Source organism: Gigantopelta aegis, chromosome 7 (assembly GCF_016097555.1).
Source record: "Gigantopelta aegis isolate Gae_Host chromosome 7, Gae_host_genome, whole genome shotgun sequence".
NCBI lineage: Eukaryota > Metazoa > Mollusca > Gastropoda > Neomphalida > Peltospiridae > Gigantopelta > Gigantopelta aegis.
The window spans coordinates 14238043-14256878 of NC_054705.1; the positions used below are offsets into that span (position 1 = coordinate 14238043).

General features: G+C 38.8%; 1 protein-coding gene across 1 annotated transcript in view; it reads right to left on the reverse strand.

Annotated features, from left to right (window-relative positions):
- Positions 1-1605: 1605 nt before the first annotated feature.
- LOC121376809 (solute carrier organic anion transporter family member 4C1-like) overlaps positions 1606-18836 on the reverse strand; it is a 56024-nt gene continuing 38793 nt past the window's right edge. Inside the window, exons 6-12 of the mRNA XM_041504582.1 lie at positions 13623-13744; positions 12677-12934; positions 11552-11747; positions 8697-8847; positions 5933-6111; positions 3174-3238; positions 1606-2067 (exon numbers count right to left, since the gene is read on the reverse strand). Of these exons, the coding sequence (XP_041360516.1) occupies positions 1811-2067; positions 3174-3238; positions 5933-6111; positions 8697-8847; positions 11552-11747; positions 12677-12934; positions 13623-13744 (1228 nt within the window). The 3' untranslated portion in view covers positions 1606-1810. The remainder of the gene's footprint in view (positions 2068-3173; positions 3239-5932; positions 6112-8696; positions 8848-11551; positions 11748-12676; positions 12935-13622; positions 13745-18836) is intronic.

The following is an 18836-nucleotide window of genomic DNA, read 5'->3' on the forward strand; positions in this document are numbered from 1 at the left end:
TTTGTATCATATTGTTAGACAGGCGTCGGAAGCGTGTTTGGGAAGGGGGGCGGAGAGAGGGCACGACACCCAGGGCTTCTAGAATTTGTTTTAATCCACTAGCCATGGGATCAGTGATTTTAAATTTTACTAGCCACGATTAAAAATTTACTAGACCTACTTTACTTTAAGTTAATACAATTTTACTACATAATGGTAATAATCAGATATGTCACCTAAAGAGGGAGATAGAGCTTATAAACGCTAACACTGGGGTTTGGGGTGGGGTCAGGTTATTCATATTTACAAAATAGACTTAACTGCAACGTTTGACCCACAAAAATCACAAGCCATCGGGCATGGCAATAGTAGTTATTTACTAGCCCAACACTGAATATCACTAGCCATCGAAGTGGGGCTACCATAATGTAGAACCCCTGTGACACCCCAATTCTGAAGATAATATATTGCCCCCAACCCGGACCCTTCAATTTCTGTGCTACAAATATTTCAGTAAACATTTCAAGATTGTTTTGGTTACTTTACAAACAACGACAACTAAGTTTTATTTTATTTTTGTAAAAACCAGACGTTAAAATAATTATTTCATAGTTAACACTGCTTTGCTAACTAGATACTGTTATGTTACTCGGTAGACCCAGACACTTATTACCACAAACGCTTGTGTCTACCAAGACTCAGATATGCTTCCGACTGTCGTACGCCCCAGGTATGATCCGTGCAGTATGCCGAGGAGTTCCGAATGAAAAATAAACATGTTTGGTATATATAATAATAATAATATATAATATATAACAACGGCGCGAAGATGCGTTGTGCATATGAACAAGGCTTTTTATGGTGCCTTCTTTAGATATAGCATATTCTATATCACAAGAAAGTAAATTAGATTAAAACACCAAAATAAGTAAATGCACCATAGAACAGTTTTGCCTTTTTTGTTAGGCATTTTTGTTAAAGATATATTTTCAAAATGGATTCTAAATAAATATATCTATCCTGTCATAATCAGGACCGAATTTAGGAAGAGAATAAAATAAAAAAAGGTGGAAGGCAAAAGTTAATTTTAAAAATGCCTAATAATAGGCCTACTTAAAGTGTTTGGTATTGTATTTACTTTACTTAGATTTTATTGTTTAGCTTATCCATTTCCGCACATTCGAAGTGTTTTTGGTCATCCTGGTGTTTTTAATATCACAAAATACATTTCTCATATTTTTAAAAACGCACGTGCGTCTGACAAGTAACAGTTATGGAGTCGAGTTTTAGTCTATTTTTAGAGGATATTTCACCATTTCAAAGTCACAGATTCAGGTTTCAATCAATTGTAACTTTATCCAAATGTGTTACAGGTTAGTAGATTAAAGGGATATTCCTCAGTTTGCTGCATTGTAAGATGTTTCCGACTAATAAAATATTTCTACGATTAAACTAACATATTAAATATATTTTCTTGTTTAGAATATCAGTGTCTGTATGTTCAATGTGTTTCTGGTCATCTGGATTTGGACTTCAAATAATTTCGTATATAAGAAAAAAAAACATTTTGGAAATAAAACCTAGTACAAATATTAGAACAATCAGAAACACGTTTAATATACAGCCATTAATATTTTATGCAGAAAAATAAATTTGATATGTAATTACAATCGTTAAAAAGTATCTTTCAGTCCATAACACCTTAAAAATGGTAGCAAACTCAGGAATGTCCCTTTAACTAAACTTAGTGTGCATTTTTATGGGTTGAAACTAGGGTCTGTGCCTTTAATATTTGGTTTAAAAAAAAGAAAAAAAGAAACGCCCTGAATATTCAGGTGAGCTCTTCCGAACACGAACGTTTTCGTTCCTCAATGTTGACCACTTCCGGCGGAGGTTTGTAGAGGCGCATGGCGAGCACGCAGAAAATGGCCGTCATGACGCACGTGCCCATCATGAGCAGAAAGAGGTTGCGCGCGAGGGCCTGTCTGTTGAGGATCCAGCACGACAGACGATCGCCGCAGTTTTCCCGCCAAACCTCGCATGACTCGTCCATCATCCGGCCATAAAACAGAGGTCCGGGTACGGTTCCTAGGAGAAAATAAAAACAGAAAAAACATAACTAAACTCAGTGGCGTAGCCAGGGGTGGGGTGGGGGCACAAGGACCATGGTGCCCCCCAATCAAATATTTTCTTTAAAAACTATTCAAGTTTATAAAATCATACATACATACATGCTCCCCCTCAATGTAAAATTCTGGCTACTCCAGTGACTGGGTAGTCACAGGCGTCGAAACATGCTGCCAACTTGTCTGTGTGTTTTTTTTTAGGGGGGGGGGGGGGGGCGCAACTAGAGGGGCCAATTATTAAATTTGATGTCATATAAATATGTTGGGACTAAAAAAATATATATTCATTCAAATCAATATTTAGATCGCCCCTGCACCCGACTCCTACGGTACTGACGTAATGCCAATTCATAGGTTCATTTTTTTTCCCCCACGCAAACGGACTATACGTGCTCTGTTAAAATATACCACCCCAATATCTACAAACAGCATGTATCCACCTCGTATTTCACAAAACAATAAGTTTGAAATTATCCAACTGAGGTGTGCGTGCAGGGGTTGAGTGTTAGGGCTCTAAACCATCCCTGATTAAGCAAATGTTATTTTTTTCAATATATTTTCCAGAGAAGCATGATCGTACCCCTTATAAACTTCACTCACCATAGTCTAGAGCCTCCACTGCATAAATTTCTTGAGAAAACCCCCACCCCCACAACACCCCACCCCCACAACACCCCACCCCCACAAAAAAACCCCAAATAAATTCCTGCACACACGCCTGCAATTCAGTAGATATTTTTAAAGATAAAGATGGCCCATTGGGCTATTTCTCGTTCCAGCCAGTGCACCACGACTGGTGTAACAAAGGCTGTGGTATGTACTACCCTGTCTGTGGGATGGTGCATATAAAAGATCCTTTGCTACTAATCGAAGAGACTAGCCCATGAAGTGGCGACAGCGGGTTTCCTCTCTCAATATCTGTGTGATCCTTAACCATATGTCCGACGCCATATAACCGTAAATAAAATGTGTTGAGTGCGTCGTTAAATAAAACATTTACTTCCTTCTTATCTACAGCTTACACCTGTAAGTACTTCCGTTATCTACTTTTTGAAGTTAACAACATACCCAGCAGTCTCACAACCAACAGTTTCACTCCCTGAGCAAACGTCTTGTGTTGTTCTGGCACGCACCTGTAACGTGAGAGATTTTACCACATAACACATTTAAAGGAAGCAAAATTATAAACAGCAAAACATAATGAAAATGTACAATACAAAAAATGCAAGTTCTCTCCAACAAAAGCATACATTTCCTGAATCTGTTAGTGAAGCGTGTTGAGGAGGGAGAGCACTCGTGATCGATCGCTATTTTTTTGTGGTTTTTGTGTATTTTTTTATGGGTTTTTATTGGCTAACCTTAAAAGTATGTGATGCGATAGAACACGATCCTACCAGTCAAATTGTTCGCGAGCATCCGCACAGTATTTGGTGTGTTCAGGAGAATGAGCGTTCGCGAACAATTTGAGTGGTACGATCATCTATCACATGACATGTATTTAAAGAGGCAATGTCAAAGTTGAAAATACAATATTTTGTTATTTTCATATTTATTTGTAATAAATAACTACTACTTAATCGATCACACGCAAAATCTTTCCATAATCAACTCAATAATAATAATTTTAAAAAGTCTTGCACTGGACAACAAGATAGCATAGCTGTGTTTCTTTTGTCTTTTGACTACAAAGAATTTTAGATAAACGTAGTGTGTTGAACGTCTACGCATAAAACAGTTTATGCGTGTGACCACTGTCACACCACCCTAAAATAAAACATTTTCTACTAGTAAATGGAATTATTTAGTTGTAATTTTTTATAGGCATATAGCTGAAGGTATCAACTTTATGTTTCAAAACAAAAAATACAGAAAATGATACAGCACACTGAATAAATAACTAAATAACCAACTATAGTCCGTCCCAAACTATAGCTGTCCCATCCTCCTACAATCATGGGGTTTTTTTTGGTAAATAATTTCAATTTGGTTTGACGAAAAAAGAATTTTAGAAATTACTCCCCCCCCCCCCCCCCCCCCCCCCGACTATTTGTGTGTGCAATTTAAAAAACAATTGGCTCAGAAACAAATAACTTGTAGTAAATTCCATGGTGCGGAAAAAGGCGTTCCGTGTGGGAAGGACTATAGATAGATACATTCATAACTAAATCAATAGATAAATAAATAAATAAAATAAATTAACAAACAACTAAACGAAATGGTAAAAACTTGATTATATAAGAAATAAAATCCACTAAATTTTTACCTTACCACAATCCATCACGTCATGAACATAGAAGCAGCGTAAAATAAAACATTTAACAGGCAAAGGCACTGACCCTAGTAATTAGTGTTGTATATACCGGAGAACAAAAGAAACGCGTATATTTATTCAGTTTTCTTTGATTTAAATTATTCAGTTTGAATCGGATCACATTAAAGTTTTTATGTCTATTATAATAATTATCAATGTCTTGCGTGCATTTTAAAGCCCATCTTGACATTCTGTTAACCGACTGATTTCAGTTATAGCCAGTGCACCACGACTTGTATATCAAAAACTGTGGTATGTGCTATCCTGTCTGTGGGATGGTGCATATAAAAGATGCCTTGCTACTAACGGAAAAAATGTAGCAGGTTTTCTCTCTAAGACTAGATGTCAAAATTACCAAATGTTTGACATCCAATAGCCGATGATTAATAAATCAATGTGCTCTAGTGGTGACGTTAAACGAAACACACTTTTCCATATATTTGTAGTTAGAAGCTTGCCAGAGATAGCCGTGTCGTAGGATGAAACCTGTTCGGAGGACCCATTAGGTTTCGGCTTTATTCGCCTTTCTTTTGTTCACTATGTGTTCAGTATTTTTAAAGGGGCATTCCTGAGTTTGCTGCAATTTTTAAGATGTTATCGACTAACAGAGACTTTTTAACGATTGTAATTACATATCAACTATATTATTCTGCATAAAATATTAGTAGCTGTATATTAGACGTGTTTCTGATCGTTCTAATATTTGTACTAAGTTAAATTTCATTTTATTTTCTAAATATTATTTTTCGTACATACGAAATTATTTGAAGACAAAATCCAGTTTGGGCTTCTTACAAATATTTAGACGACCAGGAACACATTGAATATACAGACACTGATAAACAAGAAAATATATTTAATTTGTAAGTTTAATCATAGAACTATTTTATTAGAAACATCTTACTTACAATGCAGCAAACTCAGGAATGTCCCTTTAATCCTTGAACTACAAATTACTTAAAAAGTAACATCTTTCTTAATTATTACTTTGGGCAATACAAATCCAGTATGTTTCTAATCTGGTATTTAAAGTAGACCAAAATATTTGTTTGTTTGTTTAATTTGTTTGTTTTTTTCCAAGTGAAACACCCCTGCGCGTGCTGTAACCTCACCGTGGTGCAGGGGTGTAACATTCTCTTTGAGAATGGCCAATACAGCACAAATTGAAATTTTTAGTAAAAGTCAGTATCTATCTGTGATGTTTGTCTTTTTGCACAGTTCTTTACACTGTTTTTATTTAAATCTTGAAGTTTTATATTGATGTTGATCATTATCATGGTTTGACACCCAATAGCCGATGTATTTTTCGTGATGGGGTGTCGTTAAACATTCATTCATTCATTCATTCATTCATTCATTCATTCATTCATTCATTCATTCATTCCAAGTGAAACAAGAAAGGTAGCTCTACGTACCTTAGGACCTCGGGTCAGTGACTTTAAAATATCAAAGATAAATTTAAAATAACTAAACAAATCCTATTGTAATAAAGAGTTCAACAAAGGGAGATAATTACCGTAACTGAATAGAATCTCCAGGAGCGATTGGAAAAAATGAAAACCAAATCAGAATGAAGAGTAAACCAAGGAACACGTAAAGAAGGTCACATGACTTGCGACAGCCAATGGAAGTTAACATTGGGGAACTTCCTGCCGTGGAATTGGTATTCCCTATGCAACTACACATTGCAAAGTTCTGCAATAAATAACATAAATAGCTGGATATAAATAAATGAAAACAAAGAGAGACAATAACAACATTAATATTTTCAACAACAACAACATCAGCGACAAAAACTGTAGCAGCAGCAGCAGCAGCAGCAGCAGCAGCAACAACAACAGAACAGAAGTTGAAAACAACTCATATAAGCAGACGACATTAAAGCTAAGACATTAAATTAATACTAATTAAACGTTTTGGTTTCTAACTTATTTTATTTATATAAAATATAATATTATACTTACACAAAAAAAACCCCTCTCACTCTAAACTTGAGTAATGAAAGAAATAGCTCTCTCATCTTGTAGGTTAAAAACTACAAGAACACAGGCCTACACTTCTGTAATCACCTCAATATAATTTATATAATCATAAAATCATACAATATTAACGTGACATAATATATTAGCAACAGAAAACTTTAGTGAGGTCGTCACGTCAAGCACAAAACATTAAGCTTATTAAGTTGTAGCATCAGCTAAAATAATACTTTTCATCCATTTTGATATTATGAAAGAAATGTTTTATTTAACGACGCACTCAACACATTTTATTTACGGTTATATGGCGTCAGACATATGGTTAAGGACCACACAGTGTTTGAGAGTAAACCCGCTTTCGCCACTACATGGGCTACTCTTTCCGATTAGCAGCAAGGGATCTTTTATTTGCGCTTCCCACAGGCAGGATAGCACAAACCATGGCCTTTGTTGAACCAGTTATGGATCACTGGTCGGTGCAAGTGGTTTTACACCTACCCATTGAGCCTTGCGGAGCACTCACTCAGGGTTTGGAATCGGTATCTGGATTAAAAATCCCATGCCTCGACTGGGATCCGAACCCAGTACCTAGCAGCCTGTAGACCGATGGCCTAACCACGACGCCACCGAGGCCAGTTTTGATATTATGCGGCTTATTATAGTATAAGATTGCAATAATTTATATGCTAACTATTGTTGTTATTTATACAGTCAAACCTCTCAAAACCGGACTCTCTGTAAACCGGAATTCCCTCAAAACTGAACATTTTTCATGGTCCCTTTTTAAACATCAGTACAGAAGAGAACCTCTCTAAACCGGATTCCTCTTAAACCGGACTTTTTACTTGGCCCCCGAGGGTGTTCGGTTTAAACGAGTTTTACTGTATACTTACAGTTAAATCAATAGCATGTAGAACCATTGTTGCTTGTTCAGTTAATCACCAACAAAATAATCACACACATTTTTAACAGTATATTGTATGTGAGGTTTTTTAAGTTTAGCGTCATGAAATATTACGATTTTGTATGGCTAAAATGTTATGCTCGCTAACATTTCCTGATTTATAGTAATTTCTTGTTTATTTGATTTAAATATTATTTATTGTAACATACACATTACAATGAGATAAAACCTCTCCCTACATTTTACAGCGAATACATTTCAAGATGTTACCAAACTATTTCATCTCTGACCAATAAAATTCCGAAATCACACTCACGTGACATATCTACTTCATATACCTGACCAATAGAATTGCGAATGTGCACTCACGTGACATATCTACTTCATATACCTGACCAATATAATTGCGAATATGCACTCACGTCACATATCTACTTCCTGTATTTGACCAATAGAATTGCGAATACATACTCACGTGACATATCTACTTCATGTATCTGACCAATATAACTGCGAATGTGCACTCACGTTACATATCAACTTTATATATCTGACCAATATAATTGCGAATACATACTCACGTGACATATCTATTTCATGTATCGGACCAATAAAATTCCGAATGTGCATTCACGTGACATATCAACTTTATATATCTGACCAATAAAATTGCGAATGTGCATTCACGTTACATATCAACTTTATATATCTGACCAATATAATTGTGAATGTGCACTCACGTGACATATCGACTTACGTATCTGACCAATACAACTGCCATTGTGTAACCGTCGTCAGTGGTGTCGGACATGAGGCTGGTAGGTACTGGGTTCGCAGCCCAGTACCGGCTCCCACCCAGAGCGAGTTTTAACGACTCAGTGGGTGAGTGTAAGAACACTACACCTTTCTTTTCTCTCACTAACCACATATAATTAAATTTCTGTTACATTCATTACAACGTAACTTCATTCTATTGGTCCAGACGTAGCAACGGGAGTTTGTTCATTTTCCGATGAACGTAAAAATAACGTTGTCAGTGAACTCGTAACTGATCAGTGATGACGTCATTTTATATGGGCAAGTTGTCTTATTGAGCGTTATTGTTTATGAATAGAAAATTATTCAAAATAAAGTATGACGTTTTAGTGTTATTATTAGCCTGTATGATTCTAATTTAATTATAAGTATTGTCTGTTATTTCTTTTACGTTAATCCTGGGTATAAACAAACAAACAAATCATCTGCAAACTTATGTGAGAACGGCTTCGCCGATTCACACAGTTTGCGGATGATTTTTTTTGTTGTTCATATCCCGATGAACGTAAAAGAAATAACAGACAATCCTTAAATAACTAACAACTAACTCAAGTTGAAATGAAGTGCTAGTGTGTACTCACGTGCCCGTTGTTGAGCTCCATGCGACATCCGGCGTGACACGGCGAGAAGAATATCTTGCTGTCGGCGTCACACACGGGTTCGTACGAGTCCGTGCTGCAGTGGCAGTCCGCGTTACACGATGACGTCAGACTGTACGGACCGTCCGACTGGCTGTAAATGTTAAAAAAAAACCAAAACCTGTCAGTCGGGTACTATGTACTAATAGAATCGATCACCGGTGTGAGGTACTGATACGGCAATTCCAACCCGAGGGTCAAAATGTTTTGTCCCGAGGGTTGGAATTGCCTTATCTATACCTCACAACGGTGATTGATTCTTTTTGTTGCCCATTTAATCTCAGTAGCAAAACATTACTTTTGTAAGCTACGTACGGTTTATTTATTGTTAAACGATTCGTAAACATTTTACCTACAAATAATGAAACTCATTTAACCATACGATGAAAAATATAGTCCAACTTATGCAACGATATAAAAATGCAACAACTTAACAATAAATATAAAGTTGAAAATATTAATTTGTTTAAATATTTTTAAAACAATGATACAACGTGAAATGGCAAACAGAATTTTAAAAACCATTAGTTATGACATCAATCGTCGTAAAACATGTGTTATGGCGTCACGCGTATGTAGAAATCGTCTAGCCCTCGGGTCAAACAGATTTATCTAGCCCTAGGGTGAGGGGGGGGGGGGGGGGGGGGGGGGGGGGGGGGAGGAGGGGGAGGGCAGCAAAAGCTGGATAACCCTGTCCAGTGGGCAAGAATAACATATCAGGCACGTGTACTGAACATTGTTCCAGTAGGTTGGTGTTAGACTGTGGCGAGTGAAATTTTTAGAGAGGTCGAGTCATGCTTCCATGAAAAATACATTGAAAAAAAAGAAAGAAGAAAATTCGCTTGGAGCAAGGGGAGGTGGGGGGGGGGGGGGGGGGGGGGGGGGGGGGGGGGGTGTATTCCGATCCAAATCCTCCAACCTCTCTGCACATGGTCTTTCACCATGTTTTATAATACACTCTTAGGTCTAACCTTGACATTGTCTGTTTGATATGGGGTATTATCATCCATTAAAGGCTTTTGTAGGAGATATTGCTTGCACTATAATTTGCGATATCTCCTGCGATATTCTCCGCAGGAGATATCGCTTCTTATAATACTGATTGGCAATGGAACTAACTATAACTGGATTGCTGCTGTTAAAAATATTTTAGATCATCTAGGAATGAGTAATATATGGCTATCACAAACCTTTCTATCGGTAAAATGGCCAGTATTTACAAACATGGAAAAATAATATTTCAGAATCATCGAGAGATAAAACCTATGAATATTTCAAAGACCAATTAAATTTTGAAAATTATCTTAATATTATTCCTGAAAAATTATGGACTGTTATGATAAAATTTAGGACTTCTAACCATTATTTACCTGTTGAGACTGGACGTTAGAATACAGTTCTATTAGAAGATAGACTTTGTACTATTTGTGATGAAAAAGACATAGGAGACGAATTTCATTATTTATTTGTATGTAGTTTTTTCAATAATACCCAGAAAGAATGTTTACGTCCATATTATTATACACGACCAAATATATATATAAATTTAGAGAACTTATGAGCAGTAAAAGAAAAAGCAAAATTAGTTTGTATTTATATTCTTTAAATATTATGTACCAAGCAATGTATTCCTATTATTTGTATCCTCCTGTTAACCATCTTGTCAAAAAATCAGAATATGTATGTTCCTCTTACGCCGTTGCATAACGGCCTGAGTGTAATAAAATTATGTTCTGTTCTGTTCTGTCAAATTTAATCACAACACAATATTTTTTACGTCACTGTGTTTGTTTCAGCGCTAAATCTATCATTAGTGACGTCACGCCACTGCCGTTCTGCTAGTTAACAAGACTACCGCTGCTAAATATAGTGACATTCAACCCACATTACTGACGTTGTTTACAACTGTCGCAAATGAAAATAATGATAATGGATGATAAAAAGAATACCCGCCTTGTGTCTTGCGATATCATAATTTATCAGCACTCGTTGATAAAAGTATAAAAATCCTCGACAAGCCTCGGATTTCATACTTTTATCAACTCGTGCTGATAAATTATGATATCACAAGACACTCGGGGAGTATCCTCTATATAAAAAAAGAAAAAAGAAAAGAAAAGAAAAAACACCGTTAGGGTTCATTATCACTGGATACGACACGGCACGGAAATGGATAATCTAAACAATAAAATTTAAGTAATGTCTGCTTTCAGTTATCACAAAACGGCCCCAATAGTGAAAAATACGCCAGGGTGTTTAAAGGGACATACCCTAGTTTCAACCCGTGGAAATTAACACTAAGTTATGGTAATCTACAAACCTATAACACATTTGGATAAAGTTACAATTGAGTGAAACATAAGTCTGTGACTTTGAAATGGTGAAATACCCTCTAAAAATAGACTAAACGTCGAACCCCATAACTGTTACTTCTCAGACGCACGTGTGTTTTTAAAAATATGAGAAATGCATTTCGTGACATTAAAAACACCAGGATGAACAAAAACACTTCGAATGTACGGAAATTGATAATCTAAACAATAACATCTAAGTAAAGTATGATTTCAGTTACCAAAAAAACCCCGGCTCTAATAGAAAAACATATGCCTTGGTGTTTAAAAACTAGGGTATGTCCCTTTAAAAACTAAGGTCTGTCTCTTTTAACAACTGCTTATAAAGAGTATCAACGAACGTCAAGAGAAGAAAATTAATACGGATGTCTTAGTCTACATGGTTAAACAATTTAAAACAAAATATTCTCGAGATTGAACCTTTAAAAAATGTTTGTCACAACTGACCTCTGTGTATAAGGTGCGCTGATTCCGGTGATGACGTCAGAGTCACAGTGCATGAAGAGGGCGGCGCTGAACACCGCCACCCCCGTCACCCCTACCAGACACAGCTTGATAGAACCCTTGATACCAAGCTGCATCTTCCGCGCCACCAGCCCGCCGATGAACTGACCCCCAGCAGCGCTCGGCACAACCGCCATACCTGGAAAATAGACACTGTTTATGAACTGTTAAAGGTACATCTGTTATGTCTACTCTGTTATATTCATCTAAGAAAAGGTAAGCATTTGTTTTGTTTAACGACACCACTGTAGCTAGAGCACATTGATATATTAATCATTGGCTATTGGATGTCAAACATTTGGTAATTCTGACATAACGTCTTAGAAGAGAAACCTGCATCATTTTCTTCTCCATTAGCAGCAAAGGATCTTTGATATGCACTTACCACAGCCATTAATGTGCAAGTCGTGGGGCCGGCTTCGAACAGAACCCCCTCCCCCCAAAAAAATAATCCGTGGATTCGATTCTTCTACCAAATCACCTCACATGAGTGCTCTAGTGATTGGGCTAGATCCCTCCATCACAAGGTGTCGAAACAGCCATGTTAGATACGTAATATAGCCGTCGTTTAAAATCGGCTCAGCTGTTGTTAAACAAACATTCCTTCTTTTCTTTCCAAATAGCCATTATTTAAAATGTGCTGGTGTAGTGTTAAACAAACATTCGTTCCAAATAGCCATTATTTAAAATGTGCTGGTGTTTTGTTTAACAAACATTCTTTCCAAATAGCCATTATTTAAAATGTGCTGGTGTATTGTTAAACAACCATTCTTTCCAAATAGCCATTATTTAAAATGTGCTGGGGGTATTGTTTAACAACCATTCTTTCCAAATAGCCATTATTTAAAATGTGCTGGTGTATTGTTAAACAAACATTCTTTCCAAATAGCCATTATTTAAAATGTGCTGGTGTATTGTTTAACATTCTTTCCAAATAGCCATTATTTAAAATGTGCTGGGGTATTGTTAAACAAACATTCTTTCCAAATAGCCATTATTTAAAATGTGTTGGGGCGTCGTTAAACAAACATTCGTTTCATTTTCCCCATCCTAATATCTCACACCTACCCGTCAACATGGCCGCCCATGATGCTGACACGCCGTACCCATTCTCTATGTATTTGGGAAGGAACGTGGCGCTTCCCGCCAAAATCATGCCTTCTGTCACCATACTGAGCGTGATGAACACGAAACAGGGGTTTCGCGCCAGAGAACACAGTACCCGGATGGCGTCACGCGCAGAACTATGGATGCCCGTTCGCGCCACGACGTGTTTGCCGGTGTTGTGGGCGTGAGATATTCTAGTCTCGCGAACTCGTCGTGCACCTGGAAGTAACAATAACCGTAGATAGAGAAAACTAAGCTTCAAGTTGTACTATACCAAATGCATTCCAATAGTCGGCAATGTTAACGTATGTGGTTAAAAACACTATTCAGTATATGCAATAAGCAATATATCAACCAAACAACGACCTATAAATATGAATACTACAACACTTCCCTCCAAGTTTTAACTGAGACAAGCGGAATGCCTCAAAACAATCCAAAAAAGGACAATTATGCAGTTTTAATTATGGATTCCTGGATGGACGGGTGGATTATTGTTCTACAGGAGGGGTCGGCGGTAGTATAGTATAGTAAGCGCTGTCAACAGACCCAAGGACACGATACCACCGGGAAGTATAAAATAATGGTGATATTGTATCATGGAAACATAATTCCTATAATACACAGGCTTGGGTTAAATGTATAATTCGTTCAAAGTAACATATATGACAAAGTTCTCGCCCCCAAGCCAGTTCGCCCCCAGTCAGTTCTCCCCCAGGTCTGTTCGCCCCCATGTGCATAACCAGTTCGCCCTAGCAAAGGTGCCAGTACCACAAAGGTACCACTGTGTTGATGTGATTGTGTGGTCTGGGCCCCATCTTGTGTGCCGAGCGTCCTCCAGTGCGACCCTATATGTGTAAAAGTGCTATTTCTTATTTTATGAAACACTTTATATATACTTCCGTACTTGGTAATTCAGCTCCGTAGCCGAATAGCGGAATGGCGGCCGCCAGGTTGAGGACGGCAGAAACAATGAACGGGAGCCACCAAGCTCCCACCCAGCGAGGGTCGTCCGGGGTCACCGTCAGTCTGAAACAAAACAAACACATTGAAGTATCCTTGATTAAATTGTTTCAATTAATTACATTCCCAGTCTGGAGCTCGACGCGATAAGACGTGTTTGTTTCGTTTGTGCATAGCCTACTGCACGTGCTTTCGTGTGCTCGACTTGGGAATCCTTCATTTTGTTTAGTTTTTGTCAGCGAAATGAAGTTTTCTGGGATGTATGCGGCCACTGGAACTGATTGAACGCTGGAACGCTTCTCGTTTCGACAGCCTGCACCACCAGGGTGGATTCTTTTTTAGCGAGATTCCTTGCCTCCAGGTTATTTCTCCGGATGACTATGTCGACTAGTTTTTCTGTGACTCGTATGGCAGCCATTATGCAGAACGCCACGGTTGTTCGCGTTTAGTCTCTACATGTCCGAGCCTGTCCTAGCAACACTGGAAGATTGACCGCCCCACTCCAAGAAGAAATAGGAAGCGGGGTCGGCTCCTACTACTCTTTTCTAGACTTTACTTTGTTTTATATTCATACCATCTCGTATCCTTTGGAGTCGGGCCCGTCCGCACCACAATACCAACCCATGACGACTGGACTATACCCTAGTCTGATACTCCCTCTCGTTCAAACGGACCCGACTTCTCAAGATCTGTATTTCAGCACAGCACTACACCATCCACATCTAATAACTGTCACCCTAGGGGTTTTCGTGATGGGATGCATCCTATCTGATCCCTACAACGGCCTTAACGAGGCCACTCACGCGGACATATAGATCGGACTTTAAACTTTTAGACCTTCGTTCAAAATCTTTTGTCAAAACTACTTTCTTTTTTTAATATTATTAAACAGTTCGATCCTCTCTTCTTTCTCTTATTTATTTTTGGGCTGTCCTTTTTAAAATGCTTCAAATTATATAAATATTCGGCCGAGCAGTTAATTCTTTTTATTTTTGGCTTGTAACTTTTTATTTTATTTTTTAAATTACATTAACTTTTTTACTAATTGTTATTTTCAACTCTAACCCCCCCCCCCCCCCCCCCCCCCCCGTCTTGGACCCAGTCGCTGGCGAAGTCAGATATTGTGCCCGGGAGAGACGTGCTTGAACCTTAATTTGATATAGGCACGTTAATATGTTATCCAATCCAATCAATTAATTAAATTCTTATTTTCTAAAGGGGGCGGGACGTAACTCAGTGGTAAAGCTCTCGCTTGATGCGTGGTCGGTTTGGGATCGATCTCCGTCAGTGCACCACGACTGGTACATCAAAAGCCGTGGTATGTGCTATCCTGTCTATGGGATGGTGCATATAAAAGATCCATTGCTACTAATGGAAACATGTAGCGGGTTTCTTTTCTATCACTATATGTCAAAATTACCAAATGTTTGACATCCAATAGTCGATGATTAATAATCAATGTGCTCTAGTGGTGTCGTTAAACAGAACAAACTTCTATTTTCTAAAATGCAATGAAATTAGTTGTAGAGTATTTTAATGACTGACATTGCTTAAAACCAATTAAAATGTGGTCTAACTTAGTCTGATTAAAACCTGATCCGTACAGGTTGTTAGGATATCACGGTTACAATCTTGTGCAGACTTGACAGTCACTACCGGCCTCGGTGGCGTCGTGGTTAGGCCATCGGTCTACAGGCTGGTAGGTACTGGGTTCGGATTTATATATCACATTAATTACTTTTAGGGGCAGGACGCTGCCTAGTGGTAAAGGGCTCGCTTGATGCGCGGTCGGTTTGGGATCGATCCCCGTCGGTGGGCACCACGACTGGTATATCAAAGGCCGTGGTATGTGCTATCCTGTCTGTGGGATGGTGCATATAAAAGATCCCTTGCGACTAATGGAAAAAACGTAGTAAGTTTCCTCTCTAAGACTATATGTCAAAATTACCAAATGTTTGACATCCAATTGCCGATGATTAATATATCAATGTGCTACAGTGGTGTCGTTAAATAAATAAAAAAATTACTTTTAGCTACATACACATAACTGCGTATCTGTTAAAGGGACATTCCCGAGTTTGCAACCGTTGTAAAATGTTTCCGAACAATAGAGCCTTTTTTATGACGTAACATACACATTAAATAAATTTTCTTACTTACAGTATCAGTGTCTGTATTTACAAGGTGTTTGTTGTTGTCCTAATGCTGGTAGTAGCCCAAACCGGATTTTACCTCCCAATAATTTCGTACGTACGAAACAATATATATCACGAATTAAAGTAAAAACTGAGTGCTACAAACATTAGTATACGACCGCAAACACATTCGATTTGCAGACACTGGTATTCTAAACAAGATAACCGGCCTCGGTGGCGTCGTGGTAGGCCATCGGTCTACAGGCTGGTAGGTACTGGGTTCGGATCCCAGTCGATGCATGGGATTTTTAATCCAGATACCGACTCCAAACCCTGAGTGAGTGTTCCGCAAGGCTCAATGAGTAGGTGTAAACCACTTGCACCGACCAGTGATCCATAACTGGTTCAACAAAGGCCATGGTTTGTGCTATCCTGCCTGTGGGAAGCGCAAATAAAAGATCCCTTGCTGCCTGTCGTAAAAGAGTAGCCTATGTGGCGACAGCGGGTTTCCTCTCAAAATCTGTGTGGTCCTTAACCATATGTCTGACGCCATATAACCGTAAATAAAATGTGTTGAGTGCGTCGTTAAATAAAACATTTCTTTCGGTGGCGCAGTGGTTTGGCAGAGATTCGTTTGCAACCCTATATAGCCGTTTGGCGTGATGTTAATATGATAAATGTTGTTATCCAGATTTGGGCATTTTCGGTTAATTCGGGGGAACAAATCAGCCTGGCACCCCCCACCCCTTCCATAAAACAAGTGGGAGCTGGGAGGTGGGAGCCAGCAAGGCCTTTGATTGACATTCGAGACCGGTTTGAGATCCTTTGGTAATGTTTTCACTAAGCTCACTATGCAAGCGTCGTGCGCAAACATTCCTGATTCTGCGCACATAATTCCACAATAAATAGTTATGTCATTCGCGTACAGTATAAAAATGATATAAGACACTGCTATAAAAACAGGGTTATGTGAAAAATGAACGATGTGTTATGTTGGCATTAAGAGTGTGGCGAGACGTGGTGCTCAGAGACTAGTGCAGGGTAACTTATCAGCTCATTGTGTGCTACTTGACAACGGCCAGGGCAGTAAATAACACAGGCGCGTGTGCAGAGGTGTGTGCGTGTGTGTGCGTGTGTGTGTATGTGTGTGTGTGTGTGTGTGTGTGTGTGTGAAACCCCCTATAACTCAGGCGCGTGTGCGGGGGGGGGGGGAGGAGGAAGAGGGCCAAAGTCACCTACAAGAATTTTGTTTTTTGAAAATGCATTTTCCGGGAGCATGACCCGACCCCCCCCCCCCCTTAAAAACGTCGCTCCTCACAGTCTAGTCCCCACCCTGTACACTGTCCTCCACACGCGTAATTAACTGAAGGGGTGGGTGGTGTATAAAACAGGAATTAGGGCACATTAATGAAGGGATTTTTGTAGTTAGATTAAAATTTTTAAACATAATTTGAAAAGAGCTGTACAACGTTCGCCTGAGGTGCTTGCGTCGTAGGATCGAACCACCTCAGTGGACCCATTCTCAGACTGTGTTTTCACGTCCCACCCAGGGCCCCATGAGTGACTTGTATATCAAACGCTGTTGTATGTGCTGTCCTTTCAGTGGGAAACTGTATATAAAAGATCCATTGTAACTTATGGAAAAATGTATCGGCTTTTTTCTAACACTGGGGACGGTACGTAGCTCAGTGGTACAGCTCTCGCTTGCTGCGCGGTCGGTCTGAGATCGATCCCCGTCGGTGGGCCCATTGGGCTATTTCTCGTTCCAGCCAGTGTACCACGACTGGAATATCAAAGGCGCTAAGATCGCTTTAACTGAATAGCTATCCAATGCTCTTAAGGTGATCTTAGCGCTAAGATCGTTTTGTAAAACGGGGACCTGATTTCTGGATAATTGCCCTGGTCCCTGCCCCTCGTTAGGCGGGGACCTAAAGACATCTATTCAGAACAGACAACGTTGGCGAAGACCTCAGCTGATAACGAAGATACATTATTCCGTTACGTCGACGTTAATATGGCCACACGCCAACGCACCGGCATTGCAAGACGCCTAAGACAACAGCGCTACGAGTTGCCATGGGAACCAAGAGTTAGTGTGCCACGAGACTATTCATTTGTACAAAACCAGTTAAATATTTTATTTCTTCTTCTATTATCCTTAAAACAACTCTGACAGGTGCTTTTTCACTGGAGTTCAGTATACATTATTGCACCATACATTACTGACTTTGAAACCACCTTGGGTTTTAATAAGCAATGACTGATCCGACCTTGGTTTTTAGTAAGTAATGACTTTGATACGATCTTGGTTTTTAGTAAGTAATGACTTTGATACCACCTTGGTTTTTAGTAAGTAATGACTTTGATACGACCTTGGGTTTTAGTAAGTAATGACTTTGATACGACCTTGGGTTTTAGTAAGTAATGACTTTGATACGACCTTGGTTTTTAGTAAGTAATGACTTTGATACGATCTTGGTTTTTAGTAAGTAATGACTTTGATACGATCTTGGTTTTTAGTAAGTAATGACTTTGATACCACCTTGGTTTTTAGTAAGTAATGACTTTGATACGACCTTGGGTTTTAGTAAGTTATGACTTTGATACGACCTTGGTTTTTAGTAAGTTATAAATTTGATACGACCTTGGTTTTTAGTAAGTTATGACTTTGATACCACCTTGGGTTTTAATAAGTAATGACTTTGATACCACCTTGGGTTTTAGTAAGTAATGTATAGCAATATATATATATATATATATATATATATATATATTTAAGAATTGGACGTTATATTTTTGACCGGCCTCGGTGGCGTCGTGGCAGGCCATCGGTCTACAGGCTGGTAGGTACTGGGTTTGGATCCCAGTCGAGGCATGGGATTTTTAATCCAGATACCGACTCCAAACCCTGAGTGAGTGCTTCGCAAGGCTTAATGGGTAGGTGTAAACCACTTGCACCGACCAGTGATCCATAACTGGTTCAACAAAGGCCATGGTTTGTGCTATCCTGCCTGTGGGAAGCG